The 17,215-nt window shown below is 41.3% G+C and overlaps 1 protein-coding gene across 1 annotated transcript in view; it reads right to left on the bottom strand.

Moving 5' to 3' along the window:
- FMN2 (formin 2) overlaps window positions 1–17,215 on the bottom strand; it is a 315,875-nt gene that overhangs the window by 236,024 nt on the left and 62,636 nt on the right. The window contains exons 7-8 of the mRNA XM_024131954.2: window positions 11,098–11,245; window positions 3,698–3,753 (exon numbers count right to left, since the gene is read on the bottom strand). Of these exons, the coding sequence (XP_023987722.1) occupies window positions 3,698–3,753; window positions 11,098–11,245 (204 nt within the window). The remainder of the gene's footprint in view (window positions 1–3,697; window positions 3,754–11,097; window positions 11,246–17,215) is intronic.

A 17,215-nucleotide genomic window follows, 5' to 3' on the forward strand; every position in this document is an offset into this window, starting at 1 on the left:
CAAGTGCCATCAACCAGGCCACCCCACCTCATTCATACACATTCCTTGATTCGCTCCTAAATAAACACGTTTCTGAAACTAACAATAAATTGTAGTGAGTGGTCATTGTATAAAAAGCATTAGAAAAGATACTCTAAAAGGAGAACCAATAGAAAAGAATACTCAACTCCTCAGTTAAGTTTGTAACCCAATTAGGCACTGAGAGGACTGGGGAGGACTGATCAGAGCAGGATCCTGGGGGAAGAGAATTAAGCCAATTTCAAAGGAGGTTAAAACTGGACTGAGATAGGATTTTGCCACTCACCTCAAATCATACACATTTTTCTGACCTTTGAGAATTTAGTTGCATACAACATATGTGGTAAGAGAGTGTTGATCTTGGTTAATTTCTTTTCATTATCCAACACTTTGTAATAGACGTGGTTGTTCTCAATTAATCCATACCGTAATGTGTAGGAAGACTCAACTTTCAATTGCTTTGATGTACCAATTCCTACCCAAAGCTAGAGTTTTCAAAGATCAAATTTTATTTACCTTTCAACTAGTCCATTTACATCCGAAAGATGTTGAGAGTTTTAGGAAAATACTTTGAAGCACATATTTTATATATAATTTCAAAATTATTAATTATTATTAATTTAAAATTATTTATATAACTTAAAAATAAGTTTAAAACTGGGTGGTAACCAGTTTAACTACCATATATTAATCTTTAACATAGGGGTAAATGTTTCTAGAGAATGTAATTGATATTTGGCTATTTATATATTGTAGAATGCAAAAGGATTTACAGTTTAAATAGTATTTCAAATGCCAAAGAATAAAAAACAGAATTGAGACAGTTCTGTTTCGTTTTATGAAATAACTCTTTAGATACAGCAGATTTCAGAGCAGATTATTTGAAATTAATCAGTAAGTGACGTCTAAAGAAAGCAGTTTTGTTTTACAACTTCCTGATCCCACGAGACCATGGGTGACAACACTCAGGGGTGGCCACACGTCTCCCTCCACAGATGCAGAGTATCCCCGCACCTTCCACTCCTTCCAGCTGAGAAAAGGCTTTAGGAATCATGTGTTTTGTCTAGGGATATGGAGCTCTCAGAATTATTAATTACAGGGAGAGAGCAAAAGACAAAACCAATTCCGTAAATTCCAGCGCGCTTGGATGGAGAGAACAGGTGCCTGGACGCACACATAAAGAAAACCAAGAGTGCAGGATGCGCTTCACCTCTGTGGAGGGCCCCACTCTCCGCGCGCATCGCCTTCATCAGTCACACAGCAAACCCACCGGAAGCCCCCCACTTCCTCTGCAGGGGAAGCTCACAGACAGACAGACTGCCCTCTAGTAACTAAGAAGCAAGGCACTCTATGTAAAAAACAGAACCGTACGTTTTTTTTTTTTAAGAGCAGTGAAGCACTAAAGTTAGTAAAATCAACACAATTTAGCACAAAGTTAAACATGTGTCTGTGATCTAATCAGCTTCAATCTATGCCTCTAAAACATATCTTGACATCAGTCTCTTATAAATGGTATAAATACAATAGAATAACTTACAATAAACTTCTCACCTCATCCATTTGATGATCTTGGCATGAGATGGTATTAAACAGCTGCAGTTTGATTACACGTGCAAAAGTCTAATTTTTGTCATAGTGGAGAGAACAGGAGGTATAAAGTCGAACAGACCTATGTTCATACCATGGCTCTTACCCTTTATCAATTTTTGACCTGAAGCAAGTTAACTCCTATAAACATCATTTTCTTATCAGTTAAATGTGAATTATAATAGTTACTTTAAAGGGATATTATAAGAATCACATAAGATAATGCAGTAAAAGAACAGGTACACAGTACATAGGTAATTAATTCTAGTTTCCTGAATCCCTTTTATGGTGGTTACTTTAGGCTCTTATGAAAGAGACACACATCATCTCAGAAACGAACCAGTCCCTAAGTAAACTTATGAAAAAAAGTCACCGATTCCAAGAGTACATGATGTCATTACTGAGGGCTAGGCTTCAATTGCTTCCCAACAATCTTACTACTCAATTAATTTATTATATTTTCTAGCTTCTAGACACTTCACTGGCAACAAGGAAATGAGAAGGTGTGAAATTTAAATCAATCTATTTCCCACGTGAGTTTCCAAGCTGCAACATCAGGTGTTTTAAAATCACCCAGTTCATCAGGTTTTCTGCTTATTATTGGTTCAGAGCTCATGAAACATAGAAAATCACTATAATTTTACACACATAAATATCTACCTTGAATTATTCCAGCTGGAATCTTAATACACAAAGCAATGTTGTTGGTGTTTGGTCACCATTGATAGTATATAATACTTTTTGTCCAGGTTTTCTTTGGCGTTATCAATATAACAAGAGAATTCAGTAATATATGCCCTGGAAATAAGAACTAGAAAGATCTAACATATTATCCCAGATCACAACTTAGTCATGCCAAAAAAAGTGTTGCAAAAATAATGAGAAGATATTTTGAGGACACTGTTTTTCTTAATTATTTCTCACTTTATTTCTCTTAACCTCTTTTCATTTTTCTTCATTGTATTCACTACTGGTTAATCATGACAGTTAATGAACTACCAGCTAAGTCCACCAGGGCTCTTCAAGTGCCCCAGCCTGATGGAAGTCTCTGCTCTTAAAAAAAAAAAAAAAAAAAAGAAGCTGGGAAAACCTGTTTTATGACATTATCCTTAAGAACATCTTTACTCTTATGAAAGTGACCAGAATAGCTATATTTCTGAAAAGCATCACATAATTTATAAAACAAAGTTCTCAACCAATTTATATCCTTATTTACCCTCCAGGAGGAGTAAACTTTCATGTATGATGCAGGGCTGCTTCTTTTAAAAAGGGAAGTCATTTTATACTTGGAAAAGTTCTCAAAAATCATCAGATTCTTTGATTTTACAGAGAAGAACACTATGTCCCAGATAGCCTGAGTATGTTGTCACAAACTGACCAGAAACTGACCTGGGCCTGAAACTCAGGAAGCAGCCGTCTCATTTTCTACTCAGACCCCACTCCAGAAAACACACTTCTTGGTGGTAATTTCTAACACTAAGTTATTTTCAAAGGTAGAGTTGGGAGAATGTATAAATAAATTTTTAAAATGGCTTTATAACCAAAAAAGCAATTGCTGACCACAATTACTATTTCATATAAGACTTTCCTATTTTTACAGGAAGTGTATTTTGGTGCAAGAAAAAAAGGCATAAAATGTGGCTTCTTTAGTAACAGAGTAAGAAAGTTTCTGTGGAAATTAAACAGACACTAACTAATGTTTCATCCACCAAAGCAACTTAAGAATATTATTTGGTTTTAGAAAAGCCCTGGCACATCTTATAAAAAATCACATCCACGTGACTATTAGTGCAACCAGGCCCATCTCTATACAACACCTGAGCAGCCGCTGTTTCCTGCTGGAGCCAGCACTTGTGGGCCCAGCTCTCCGGCAGGACATGGAACAACATGGATGCTGAGGAGTTTGTGCCCAGTGCCACTTCCAGGCTGATTTCCTTCACAAAGTCTGAATGGAAGAAAACCCCCTCCCACCTGACTGGAGTCTCCTGCAGGCTGAGAAACACGGCCACCTAGCTGGCTGGGCAGATGGAAAGATAAAGCAGAGGCAAATAAGAGAGGAAAGGGAGCTGACATCCTAATTAAATCTTCTTACCTGCTGAGCAGCATCTGAACATTTTTTCGGAGTTTCTAAAACAGCAGATTGAGACTCTGGGTTGAAAAGGAAGAAGACAGGCAATATGTTAAAGAGCAAATTTTCCCATTTCTCCGATCACAAAATGAAACTAACTGTAATATGCCTTCAACCATAATAAGCACCAAAACACCCAGGCTACCTTTCATAATAAGCACCCAAACACCCAGGTTATACCTCTGTGTTATGAGGACATGACTGCTTTTGAGTACATGTAACACAAAAAAACGACACACTCATGTCATTAGGTATTTTTTAAATTAGATTACCTCTACATCCTTCTTTACACATTAGTCATGATTATTTATCTCAATTGCTAGTTTCTACTTTGTGCCATGAAGTATCTGGCAAGACATTCACTGTTCATATTATTCACTTAAGTCTGTACAGTGACAGAAGCCAACTCCCCAGTCTGGAAGGGTGGGATCTTGGATGCCTTACCTGACTACTGACAACTGACCTTCCACTTTCAGTGAGAGGTAATGAGCACTCACCAAGAGGCACTGAGTAATTGTCATTTGAGAACCTACGGGACTGAAAATTCTTCATGCTGGAAAACCTAAGGGGTAACCAAGGCCATGTTTTCTTTTGTTTTTTAAGCTAGGGGATACTTTCCTCTAAGTGAAGCTTGCACGGGAGTTACATAAAAACGTAAGAGAGCCTCCAGGAACCCCCAATGCTCTACGGATGGGAGTCTGGGAACGACGCCCCTCGCCCCTCCTGGGCATCTGCAGTGAGGAACCGAGGTCCTGACACAGAGGCTGGTGGCGAGACAAAGATGAGTCTGTCTCCTGACCTTCACGCTACTCCCTGCCCCCGACTGGCATGCAGACCAGACACCTGACAGCATACAGCTGTCGTTCTGGGGGATACTTCAGACCTTCCCAATTCAGCAGCATTCTAGTATGTGACATGTATGTGACAATGCACAGAAAAAATAAAAGGCAGTCGTGGTTTAAATTGTACAGCATATTGCTAAACTACATTGAAAGTTCTCATTTCACTTGGATTAAAGCACCGTCTCCACCTGGGCCCACGGACCTCCTTCCACCTGCCCACACCCCTACCTCTCTGGCTCCACACCCGCTCACAGTGCTCCGGCCACACTGGCCCTCCTGCCGCCCTGTAACACTCCAGTCCCGCCCTGGCCACAGGATGTCCAATGGGGGCAGGGGGAGAATGTCTGCCCCCGCCCCCACCCGCTCCCGGGAGCACCCCCGTGGCCCCGCCCCCACCTGCTCCCAAGAGCACCCCTTGACCCCGCCCCCACCCGCTCCAGGAGCACCCTGTTCCCTCTCTCTCTCCACAGTGCAGATTCTCTAAGGAAAGCCTGAAGAATTCACTTGTTTGCCGACTTCGCTCTCCCCTCGACTAAGTCAAACGCTGTGAAGAGAGACTTCGTAGATTCTTCCTTAATGAATCCCCAGCATCCACAACAGTGTCCGGCGCACCACAGATGTTTAAAATATGTGTTGAGTAGTTGTGGGAGGGGATGAAAGGAGAGATCAAAGAATGAAGAAACCATGGAAGTGAAGCAAGAGCCCCAGGAAAGTGGGTGCTGGGCCATCACTAGGCCTGCACCTGAGCTGAGAGAACATCTTTCAGAACAAAATCACTAAGAACAGCATGACGTCATCACTCACCAACATGTGTCACTGTGGCATCAGAATATTAACAATGCAGGCCTTTCCCCAAATACTGCATTTCACTAAGTTTATCAAAACGTTTGTCTCTTACACTGACAAATTTCTACTCTGAACACAACACCAGAGTTGGCCAGTTTCGAAGAAAGAGCTTTAACGTCAAAGCGAGGACAGTTAATATTAAAGCAAATCCAGACTCTTGAACGCCTTTTCTTTTCTGCTGGTTTAAGTCACCTCCAAATCCTCCCAAACACAAGAGACTTGAGACAAGGTCCTGGGGCTTCGTACAGACGAGAACATTTTCTCTTCCTGTCTTTCTATGTAGATGGTGGAGGAAGAGCCCACAGGGTCTCCTGGGAGGGTCACGAATAGTTCTTTCCCTTAGAGACGCACGCAGAGTTTCCCAGCTTTTCTCTATAGCCCTAGACCTCGTGACCTGCCCCAAAAAGCAAACCTCTGGCTCTGATGGTAAAAAGAAATGTGTACACCTCACCAGAACAATGAACTAGAAAGACTTATCAATATTGCAATTTTTTGATCACCTACACTTAAACTTTGAGTTTCTCTCTATCTAATTCAATGGCTACCTGAATTGAGCTCATTCTCCCACCCTCACCTCTTTCACTACACTTACTTCCTTGAATCAGTGTGTTATGACATCTAGGAGAAATTTATACGTCAAAATATTCTCTTCAAAATCATAAGCTGTAGTACAGGAGTTCTAGAGGGTCAAGATGTTAAGGTGAAAGAAATGTATAGAATAACTATAAAGCAAGGGGAAAATGAATGAGAATAATCAAGAGAAGAAACAAAGAAAAATAAATGTCAAGGAGAAAGAAAATAGGGGAGAATAAAAGTAAGAAAGAGAAAAAAGAAGGAAGGGAAAGAGAGTAAAGAGAAGCATGAAAAATCGCAAAAAGCGCTGCCCGTAGAGGGAAGCCACAGGCCCGGGCTGTGCCCAGTGAGCTGCCTCTGAGCACCGGCTGAGTCGGGAGCCCGTGGGCAGGCAGATAAGAAGCCCACTGGGTTCCAGCATCCTCAGAGCGAAGACCCCTTGTGCGAACCCCCGGGCCCTCGCCCCAACATCCTCCCCGCAGGGCCCGGAGCTTTCAGGAGCCCCTCCTCCTCAGCCCCGCGCCCGCAGACAGTCCAGACAGCCCCCTTCATCAACAGGACGGCTGCTTTCGGAGCGACCCAGGGAAGCTCTCAAGGGCACATCTTAACTGCCAACTCCTCCACTCACCCGCCCTAAGGATTAAGAAACTAGACTGGTTTTAAAACATTACTGCGAAGCAAAGTAGGAGAAAGAACCTTCCTGACAGAACTTCAAATGTTCCATGTTTTTAAAGTTACCTCACAAACAGTTCTGGACTCCCCACAATTCCAAATATGTTCTAGAAATGAGCTCTCTATTATTACAAATAAGCCTATGACTTATAAAACAAAACATATGTGGATAAGTTTTACATTTGTAGAGGGGACAGCAAGAAAAATAAGCAGGACATGACACTCTGGTAGGAAGGGAAAGTAAATCAAATCACCCCTTTAAATATACAAAATATGCTTTCTGAAAAATGAACTAAGAAGTCTCTAAAAAGTTTTACATTTTAGTGAGAAATGCACTTATATAAAATAACTAAATTATGCTTCTTTAATTCTATACATCAATTTGATTCAAATCTAGTCAATTTAATTGAAAGAGAATTCATTAAATTTCATTTAAATAGCATGACTTACGATTAGCGGCCTAACAAATGGTAGATGTCTTTACTTCTGGTATACCCTGTCCTTCCACAAATGAAGATGGGGTTAAACATGTAATTTTCCTAAAAGCAGTCAACACTATTCTGCATATGTGATTGCTTATTAGTCTGGATCTGCCCGTCATTGTCAACAAAGGTTGTCCACACACGGGCGTTAGCTTGCATATGTAAGGGGGAAATGCGGGCTGATTAAAAAAAACTTAACATGGAGAATCATTTCCAGGAGACACAGTTGATCTGTTCTAGAGCATTTTATTCCTTGAGAGACGAATGCCATCAAACATCCCCCGGCCCCTTACAGAATCTCTGCTTTACCTCAAGTGAACATGTGTTATAGCATTGGGACAGACCTGGAAATAGGGTGAGGATACTGTTATTTGCATTTCATCCCACAGAATCTCCTTTATTAAGAACCAGTAGAAACCCTTCTTTTGGATACTAGAGGACAGCAAAGTTGTCCTTCTGGGACTGTTGCTTTTCATTTCACAGACACACAAGGCATGATACAGACTTGTTTCCACTTCCCTTCTACCTTAAACCCAAGGTATAAATTTCAACTACCTTTAAAAACTGCAAGTCCTTCTGAAATACACTTCAGCATGAAATACACTCCAGCCTCATTTTATTGCCCCATCCTAAATTCCTTTCAGTTTAATCTGTTTTCCTTTGTAATCCTTTTGTGCACCTCACATTATTCATAAGCTGCTCAGATCTTTTTTTTGGAGCCAAGGTCGGTTACCATTCTTTCAGCCAGCATGTAAACATATTTTAAGATTTCTACACAAAAAGCTTGTCATGTTTCTACCAGCTCTCCTTCCATATTTTCCTCCAGGATTTTTTTGTGTCCAGAACTGCCTTTCTAAAATCAGTCCTCCATTCACTCTCTTGATCATTCACATTTTTAAAGGAAGATAAGGGCCTTGATTTTCCAAAGACACACCAAGAATGATCAAGTCTCTGTTCACACCTAGACATCTTGACCCTGTTCTCCACACATTCAAAACTAAAGTTAATTCTCTCTTTGTGTAAATCTATCGAATAACTTTTGAAGCTTGGTAGTGAGCCCCTAAAATGGTACTCAAGCTGTTTCAGCACACAGCACTCCATCAGATACTTGCATTCATATGCTGAGTAGATATTTTATTTATTTTTATCTTTTTCAACAAAAGGTCTTCATTTATTCACTCAAATATTTAAGTATATACTATGTGTCCAATGGTCTTGAAATGTCGGGAGTCTACACAGAAGACAGATATGTAGAGACAGATAAATTACATATCTAAATAATCCACATGATAGAGATATGAATAAAATGCCACGGGGCTCCAGAAGAAAGAACCACCGTGGCAGGGAGGTAGGTTGTATTAAATAAGTAAAGGAAAATGAAGAGAGCAAAGAGAAAGAGAAAACAAGGTAAGTAAAAAGTTTTCTTCTTATTACTATTTCTGCCACAAACTTCTGGAGCAAGCACAATGCTTCCTAACTTCCCTTCCAGCCTTGTCCTTCCAGGAAACATTCTACAGACTTCAGACAGTCAGGCTCCACTGTGGAGGCAACATAGACAGGCTGCAGGGTACAGGCTGGGAGCCAAAGATTCCCAGGAATCCACAGCCCTTGAGGCTTCACCGCAGCCTCTGCACTCAGACTCACATAGCAGAGGGTCCGTTTCTACATCAATAGGTGAAGGTGGAGTAAAACCCGTTTCACAAAATGGATCGTGGAAAAACAAAAGTGAGGTTCCCGAGAAAGGCAGCACCACGAATCTGAATTAGCTGGACATGTGGATTAGTAACCAGTGTGGAGAAGAGCCAAAAGAGAAAAAAAAAAAAAAAAAAAGGCAAAGAAAAACCAAGTTGTCAATTTTTTAAGATGGAACCACAAGTCTTTCTTCTTCAAAAAGGAAAAAAGCCATTGAGCTCTTTAAGTCAAAACTGAAAGGGACCAGATGCTGCAAACAGTGATTCTAGCCGTGACATCCTTGCACCAGTCACAGTCAAGTGCACTAGAAATAGTTAAGCACTGTTAATAATCACATTATCAAAGACTACAATTCATACCCTTTTTTTTAAACAGTAGACTCTATGCACAGTTTTTACTACATTATTTCATTCTCACTGTTACAACTGACTGCTTGCCTACCACAGGGAAGGTGAATGCCCCAGAATGAGAATGCCCCATGGAATCACAGCAGGAAAAGTTTAGAAGGACCATTAGACAATTTGGACAAAACAGCTGTTGGGCTGCTGGGTTTAAAACAGATCAATTGGAGAAAAACAAGTCACTACATTAAACTATTTTCTACTTACCTCCATCATCCTCTTCAAGAAGGCATATTTTAAAAGGAGACAAGTTGTTATATTAAAAATTGCTGCTCTGGCATTTTGCAAGCTACATCAAATAATGAAGAAAAAACTAGGTTACAAACTTCTGACATCAATTCTGACTATCATCTCCTACCAAACTAAAATTCAGATGATCAATAATTAACTTTCCATCTAGTGTTCCTCCAGTATACAATAAAATCAGTAACATAAAATGTTTCAGTTAAAGTTGAGAGAAGTAGACACACTAGGGAAGAAAAAAATGAAAACATCATCCTAATCAATGATGTAAAACACAAGATATGAACAACTGTTAAAATAACTCATTGAAATTGACCGATTCTACTATATCTACACCTAGTTATTTCCTAACCAGTAAGTAATTTTTAATGTAAACAAATAAAATAGTGTATTTAATGGGATCATTACTTTTAGTTATATGCTTTTCCTTTTAAAACTAATTATGCTTTTATGTGCTTGTTTTTTTCATGTGTTATTATGTCAGCACCCCCTCGTCTCTGAAGGTCTACCTTGGCCCTTGATCAGCTGTTCTCTGCACCACAGGAAACTCAGAGCCCTACGCAGAACACGTGTCCTACATTGCATCTCTCGTATGTGGTTCATTTCAGGGAGTATAGTCCACCAAGTAAACACTAAGCAGTGTTCCAAAAGCATCGGATAGTAAAAGGGGGACATGCAGCATTAGGTGTGGGCCCCCATTCAGTGCCTCAGTGCAAAGAAGAAACAGGTAAATGCATCGTTCCAGGACTGGGAGAAAAACAGAAGTTATAAGCACTAGGCCCCTCTGCAGACCTTTGGGCAGGAGCCTACAATAAAGTCCCCGACAGTGTGGGTCATTGTTGGCTTTAAAGGGAACTCATGAGTTAGATAATGATAAACAACCAAATTCCATAAAAACATTGTTACAAAAATAGGATTCGTAATTCAATACAATAAATACAAAGTGTTTTCCTAGCTTCAGGCTCCATATAAAGCTGACATTAATCTCATGTTACCTTCAAAATACTTCAGAAATAACACAAATTACTTTAGGATGACACAAGGGACAAAGAGAAAAAAACAACCAAAAAGAAATATTTTTTAGAAAAATATTACACCTGAACACTAAACAATTTTTTTAATTACTTAAAATTTAGATTTAGTAAAACATGTTTCTCTATTTTGCCTCTGTCAGTTATCTCTGAAGGCAAAGAAAAAAAAAAGAAGAAAAGTTCAAAGAAAGCAGTAAGGGAAGAGACAGGGGAAAGAGATATGGTGGCCACCACCCTTGAAACAAGTAGGCAGAAAGTTCCTTTCCGAGCTCTCAGCCCATGCAGAGTGTGCAGCTTCCCCCCGGGTGGTGGCCACAGCTGGACCCCGAAGCAGTCGTTCTCGGACTTTATATACACTGTAGTAACTGGACAACCCCGTGTCCCGTTCCCCAGAACTCAGCAGCCTTAAAGATGGGGCATAAGAATTTTCAATTTAACAAGCTTCCCAGTGATTTACCTTGAGTTATATGCAGATTATAATCTAAGAAATACTTGGAAGAGAAACCCAGACTCAATACCCAGTAGGTGCTGCATAGTTATTCGATGTTACTTTCAGAATATTCACTCTTCCCGGAGGCCTACCTGTGTCAGCATCCTTGGGCCTGTGTTCTTCTTCAGGAGGTTTAGATGGTGGCCAAGCAGCTGGGACTCTCCTGGGAAACTGCCCTTCTGTATAATCCAGCGAGTGTGTGGGTTGACTAACCGCAGCCCAGGTGTAAAGTTGATCTTGCTATATTTAAAAAAAAAAAAAAAAAAAAATAAGCTATTTTAATTCAATCATGAAAAAAATGGAGTCTTCCTGATTGACATTTGCAACATCATTTCTATGATAAACATACGTGTGGTGTGCATATATATATACACGCAAACATCCATAAAACATTAAACAGCATTTTATACAAGTCAATGTAGATTCATCACATAAACATTCCTTCACACGGTCTTTTCATTTTCATAACCATACGTGTTTCAACTTCTATTCTATGGTAAGATTTAAGTCTCTATCTTTGGGGGTAGGAGGCCATGTGGGCCTACAGGGAATTACAAGGTCAGAAAATCCACCCAATCACAGAGCCCCCTGATGAGGCATCTTCAATGCACTGGAATACGATGACCCTTTGAAATCTGTTTAAACACTGTGACAAAGTCAGAGAACAGGCAGCGCTGGGCATGAAGGACCATAACAGCTTCCCCACCTTCAAGAGCAAGAAGCCCATGATTATCATGAGTCCAGGTTGGGGACTGTTTGGGAGACAAACTATGACAAAAAAAAAAAGTAAATGAACCTGCCAAGAAATAAAGAACTGGGCAGGGATCTGGCAAACAAAGATTTTCCCAGCTGCAGACCAACAGAATCCAGACAGAATGAGAAGCAGTCTCATAACTACACCTTGTGCCAGGAAGCCAAGTGGGAACCTCACAAAGGACGCCACACTGAGGCCTGTGAACACCTTGGGAAACTGCCCGCTAGGATTTCAGGGTGACAGCTGCTTCAGGACGCAGGTTCACAATGTACACAAGCCCTGGATCCTCTTCATGACATCTTCCTTCTTTACAGGTATATTTCCCTAAACCTTTTGATCAACATAAAAAGTAAAGCAGAGAGAATAACAAAAAACATGCTATAACCACCACGCCGAAATTGTGAACTTAAGTGAACAGATGGAGAGGCACTGATATTTCTGTAATTTGTTTAACAAGTTAATTTAAGAACTTCATAAAATATTCTTCAGTGTCAACAGTAAAATACAATGTACAGATCATTTAGTTAAAACTTCAACTTTAGGGACAGTCACTGGCCTTAACTGAGAACTCAGATTCCTGGGTCAGTGGCATTGAATCGGAAAGGTCCCAATGCAGACCTGGCCAGCATGTAAGCCAGTCACATCTTTCAAGTATTCATACCTTGATTGACACCAGAGGCTTGCTATTTGGCCTACTGAGTATTAAAAGTAGCTTTTCGGGCTTCCCGGGTGGCGCAGTGGTTGAGAGTCCGCCTGCCGATGCAGGGGACGCGGGTTCGTGCCCTGGTCCGGGAAGATCCCACATGCCGCGGAGCGGCTGGGCCCGTGAGCCATGGCCGCTGAGCCTGCGCGTCCGGAGACCGTGCCCCGCAACGGGAGAGGCCACAACAGTGAGAGGCCCGCGTAACGCGAAAAAAAAAAAAAAAAGTAGCTTTTCCGTGCTGTTGACAATAGCCAAAACATGGAAACGACCTAAATGTCCATCAACGGATGAATGGATAAAGAAGATGTGGTACATATATACAATGGAGTATTACTCAGCCATAAAAAGCAACGAAATAATGCCATTTGCAGCAACATGGACAGATCTAGAGATTATCATACTAAGTGAAGTAAGTCAGAAAGAGAAAGACAAATATCATATATCACTTATATGTGGAATCTAAATCTAAATGAACTTATCTATGAAACAGAAACAGACTCATAGACAAAAAGAACACACTTGTGGTTGCCAAGGGGGAGGGAAGTGGGGGAGGGATGGATTGGGAGTTTGGGGTTGGTAGATGCAAACTATTACATTTAGAATGGATAAACAACAAGGTCCTACTGTATAGCATAGGGAACTATATTGACTATCCTGTGATAAACTGTAATGGAAAATAATATTTTTAAAAATGTCTATATGTGTATAACTGACTCACTTTGCTGTACAGCAGAGATGGGCGCAACACTGTAAATCAACAATACTTTAGTAAAAAAAAAGTAGCTTTTCATTGGCAAAATGAGTGGTTTAATTAGCGTGATATTAGAAATGAGCTCTCGTTGGTAAAATAAAGGAATTCAATGAATATGGACCAGCACAAACATCAGGCAATATCCTCATTCCTACAAGAACAAGGTAAGACATGAGCAAGGGGCGAGGTCACGGCTCAATGCCCTGACAGTGCTGCATCCAGCGCTGGTCTAGGAAGCAACTCCCAGGCTGTCAGCAACCACTCGGCACAGAATCCTGCCGTCCTCATGTCCGCATCACGTGAACCTTCCACGTAAGGAGCAGTCAAGCACTCGCCGCCAGGGGAACGAGATGTATGTTCCCTAAAAGGGGAACTCTGACTTAGCGTCATCATCCTAATAGTAAACCCATTCCGCCTTGGACTTCATCTGCTCCATATAAAAGAGGAAGCACCAGCAGCTAGGAGGACAAATGGTTGCACTCAGGATTTCATCGCTCACTGAAAAACCAAGTTTGCTACAGGCACTCTGCAAAAGCCAGAACAGCCTGGCCAGTCCTGCAGTCTTTCAGCCCCACCCCAGGACTGGAATACATTACAGCCCTGTGATGACAAAACCTCTCCTGCATCGTGTGGCTCCACGAGCAGAGAAGAAGCAAACACAAAGCTCCTGCATGGCTCTTTAACATCTACAGAATCCGATGTCAACTCTTTGACCTGTCGTTTAAGTTTTTCTAAATTCCTCCCCTTCATCCTCCCAGATTCATCTCCCCGCATTTCCTGAATCAAGCTCCACTCCACTAGAAGGTCCCCCTTCGCCTCCCCACCCACGGAATCTAACCGATGATTAAGTCTAGCTGGGGTGTCCACTCCCCACGCCCAAGTCACAGCGCCGACAGGACACGGGCCACCCCTCACGTTGACAGCTACCGGCACATAATCCAGATCGGTGACCGAACACGGTCTTGAGTGTAGCTCGTCACCCCTCAACTGCCTTAACCCCCTCAGCACGAGGTGTGTACACAAGTCCTGTAAATCTCCCCAAGCACTTGAGACTATGAAGACGACTCCATAAAAGCCACTTAATGTCTACAGAGTTAACGAATTTGTCAGATAAAAGGAAAAAACAAAAGAGATGGTGTGTCAACATGAGCAACATCTGGAGCTAGGATCTCATTTTCTTCATCTGCTTATTAACAAGGTACCAGAGGGGTACTTTGTGTGCCTCAAATGGAAAACAAAGGTATCACGTGATCCACTATAGCTAAACCTGTTCACAGCTCTACCATATAAAGAAACATATAGGGGCTTCCCTGGTGGCACAGTGGTTGCGCGTCCGTCTGCCGATGCAGGGGAACCGGGTTCGCGCCCCGGCCTGGGAGGATCCCACATGCCGCGGAGCGGCTGGGCCCGTGAGCCATGGCCGCTGGGCCTGCGCGTCCGGAGCCTGTGCTCCGCGACGGGAGAGGCCACAACAGAGGGAGGCCCGCATACCACAAAAAAAAAAAAAAAAAAAAAAAAAAAAAACATATGGAGCAGACAAAACTCCTAGGATATAATCAGTGCTGTACCCCAGACAAAGCTCATAACTTTACGAGGCCTCAGTGTTCTCACCAGTAATTCAGGAAAACTGCCTGCTTTTGTCTTTTGCGCAGGACTGGAGGGAGGTGGGTGCCAACACTACGTGGAAAGAGCTATGAAAACCACATGGTGTGATTCAAGTATAAACACCACGACTACTACTTGTTTTGATTTTTTTAATCTATGTTTCCTTAGAATAATCACACATTTCCTGTATTTTTAAAAGTGCTTTTTAGAGGAATTAAATATTGTCATCAAATGTACACAACACCATGTGGTTGTTGAACCAGCACGAAATCTTTGCTTTATTTTGGGAAGCTAGGTGAGCAAAGTGTAGTCGGCAAAGTTCCTTGGCATTTGTGCTGATTGTCACTAAGTTTTGAATTCAATTAACAACCACCCTGTGGCATTTCCTCAACTATCCACCATGTCTTTATCTCTGTTGTATTTATTTCTGTTTAACATTTCAGACATGTATGTGTTAAATCTTGAGCCATACATCTGTACTTTTCTATATGTAAACTGGCTTCCCCATTATAAAGGCTAAAGAAAAATGTTGAATTACATTGGCACGTATGTTTAAACAGACCAAATATATGTGGGTCTCTTTCTACATACCCTGTTCTGTTCCACTGATCTCTGTCTGCATGTCTGTCCTTATGTCTGTACCACGCTGTCTTAATAAACGTAGCTTTACCATCAGTCTTGTAATCAGGTAGTGTTTGTAAGTCAACCAGCTTTGTTGGTCTTGTCCAGAACTATTTTATCTATTCTAGTTCCTCTGCACTTCAATACATATTTTAGAATCAGCTGTTAATGTCTACAAAATGCCTGCTGGGATTTTTACTGGGATTGTGTTGAATTCCTGGCATTTTAATGGTGTGGTGACGGGTCCCCACCTACTTAGCTCTTTACAGATCTTATATATATTCCATTAAATTTATCTCTACATAGTTCATGTTTTTCATGCTATTTTTAAAAGTACTGTTTTCGCCTCTTTATTTTCTCATTGTTTGTGGCTAGTACATGGAAATACAATTGATGTTCATAAGTTCACCTTAGCCTCAGGAACCGTTTAAATTCACATATTAGTGCTAAAGGCTATTTAATACAGTCATTAGAATTTTCTACATAAACAATCATGTCACCGGCACAGAAAGTTTTACTTCTCTCTAGTCTTTTTTTTTTTTTTTTTTTTGTGGTATGCGGGCCTCCCTCTGCTGCGGCCTCTCCCGTTGCGGAGCACAGGCTCCAGACGCGCAGGCTCAGCGGCCATGGCTCACGGGCCCAGCAGCTCCGCGGCCTCCCAGACCGGGGCGCGAACCCGGTTCCCCTGCATCGGCAGGCGGACGCGCAACCACTGCGCCACCAGGGAAGCCCCGCTCTCTAGTCTTTTGTAAAATAGGTTTTTTTTTATTTTTAACATCTTTATTGGAGTATATTTGCTTTACAATGGTGTGTTAGTTTCTGCTTTATAACAAAGTGAATCATCTATACGTATACATATATCCCCATATCCCCTCCCTCTTGCATCTCCCCCTCACCCTCCCGATTCCACCCCTCTAGGTCCCCTCCCTCTTGCATCTCCCTCTCACCCTCCCGATTCCACCCCTCTAGGTGGTCACAAAGTACCGAGCTGATCTCCCTGTACTATGTGGCTGCTTCCCACTAACTATTTATTTTACATTCGGTAATGTATATATGTCCATGCCACTCTCTCACTTTGTCCCAGCTTACCCTTCCCCGTCCCCATGTCCTCAAGTCCATTCTCTACGTCTGCGTCTTTATTCCTGTCCTGCCCCTAGGTTCTTCAGAACCTTTTTTTTTTCTTTTTTTTAGATTCCATATATATGTGTTAGCATACGGTATTTGTTTTTCTCTTTCTGACTTACTTCACTCTGTATGACAGACTCTAGGTCTATCCACCTCACTACAAATAACTCAGTTTCATTTCTCCTTATGGCTAAATTTAAGTCCAGACACTATAAAACTCTTAGAGGAAAACATAGGCAGAACACTCTATGATATATATCACAGCAAGATCCTTTTTGACCCACCTCCTAGAGAAATGGAAATAAAAACAAAAATAAACAAATGGGAACTAATGAAACTTAAAAGCTTTTGCACAGCAAAGGAAACCATAAACAAGATGAAAAGGCAACGCTCCGAACGGAAGAAAATATTTGCAAATTCAGCAACTGACAAAGGATTAATCTCCAAAATTTACAAGCAGCTCATAAAGCTCAATGTGAAAAAAAACAAAACAACCCAACCCAAAAATGGGCAGAAGACCTAAATAGACATTTCTCCAAAGAAGATATACAGATTGCCAACAAACACATGAAAGGATGCTCAACATCACTGATCATTAGAGAAATGCAAATCAAAACTACAATGAGGTATCACCTCACACCAGTCAGAATG

Source organism: Physeter macrocephalus, chromosome 20, assembly GCF_002837175.3.
Source record: "Physeter macrocephalus isolate SW-GA chromosome 20, ASM283717v5, whole genome shotgun sequence".
NCBI lineage: Eukaryota > Metazoa > Chordata > Mammalia > Artiodactyla > Physeteridae > Physeter > Physeter macrocephalus.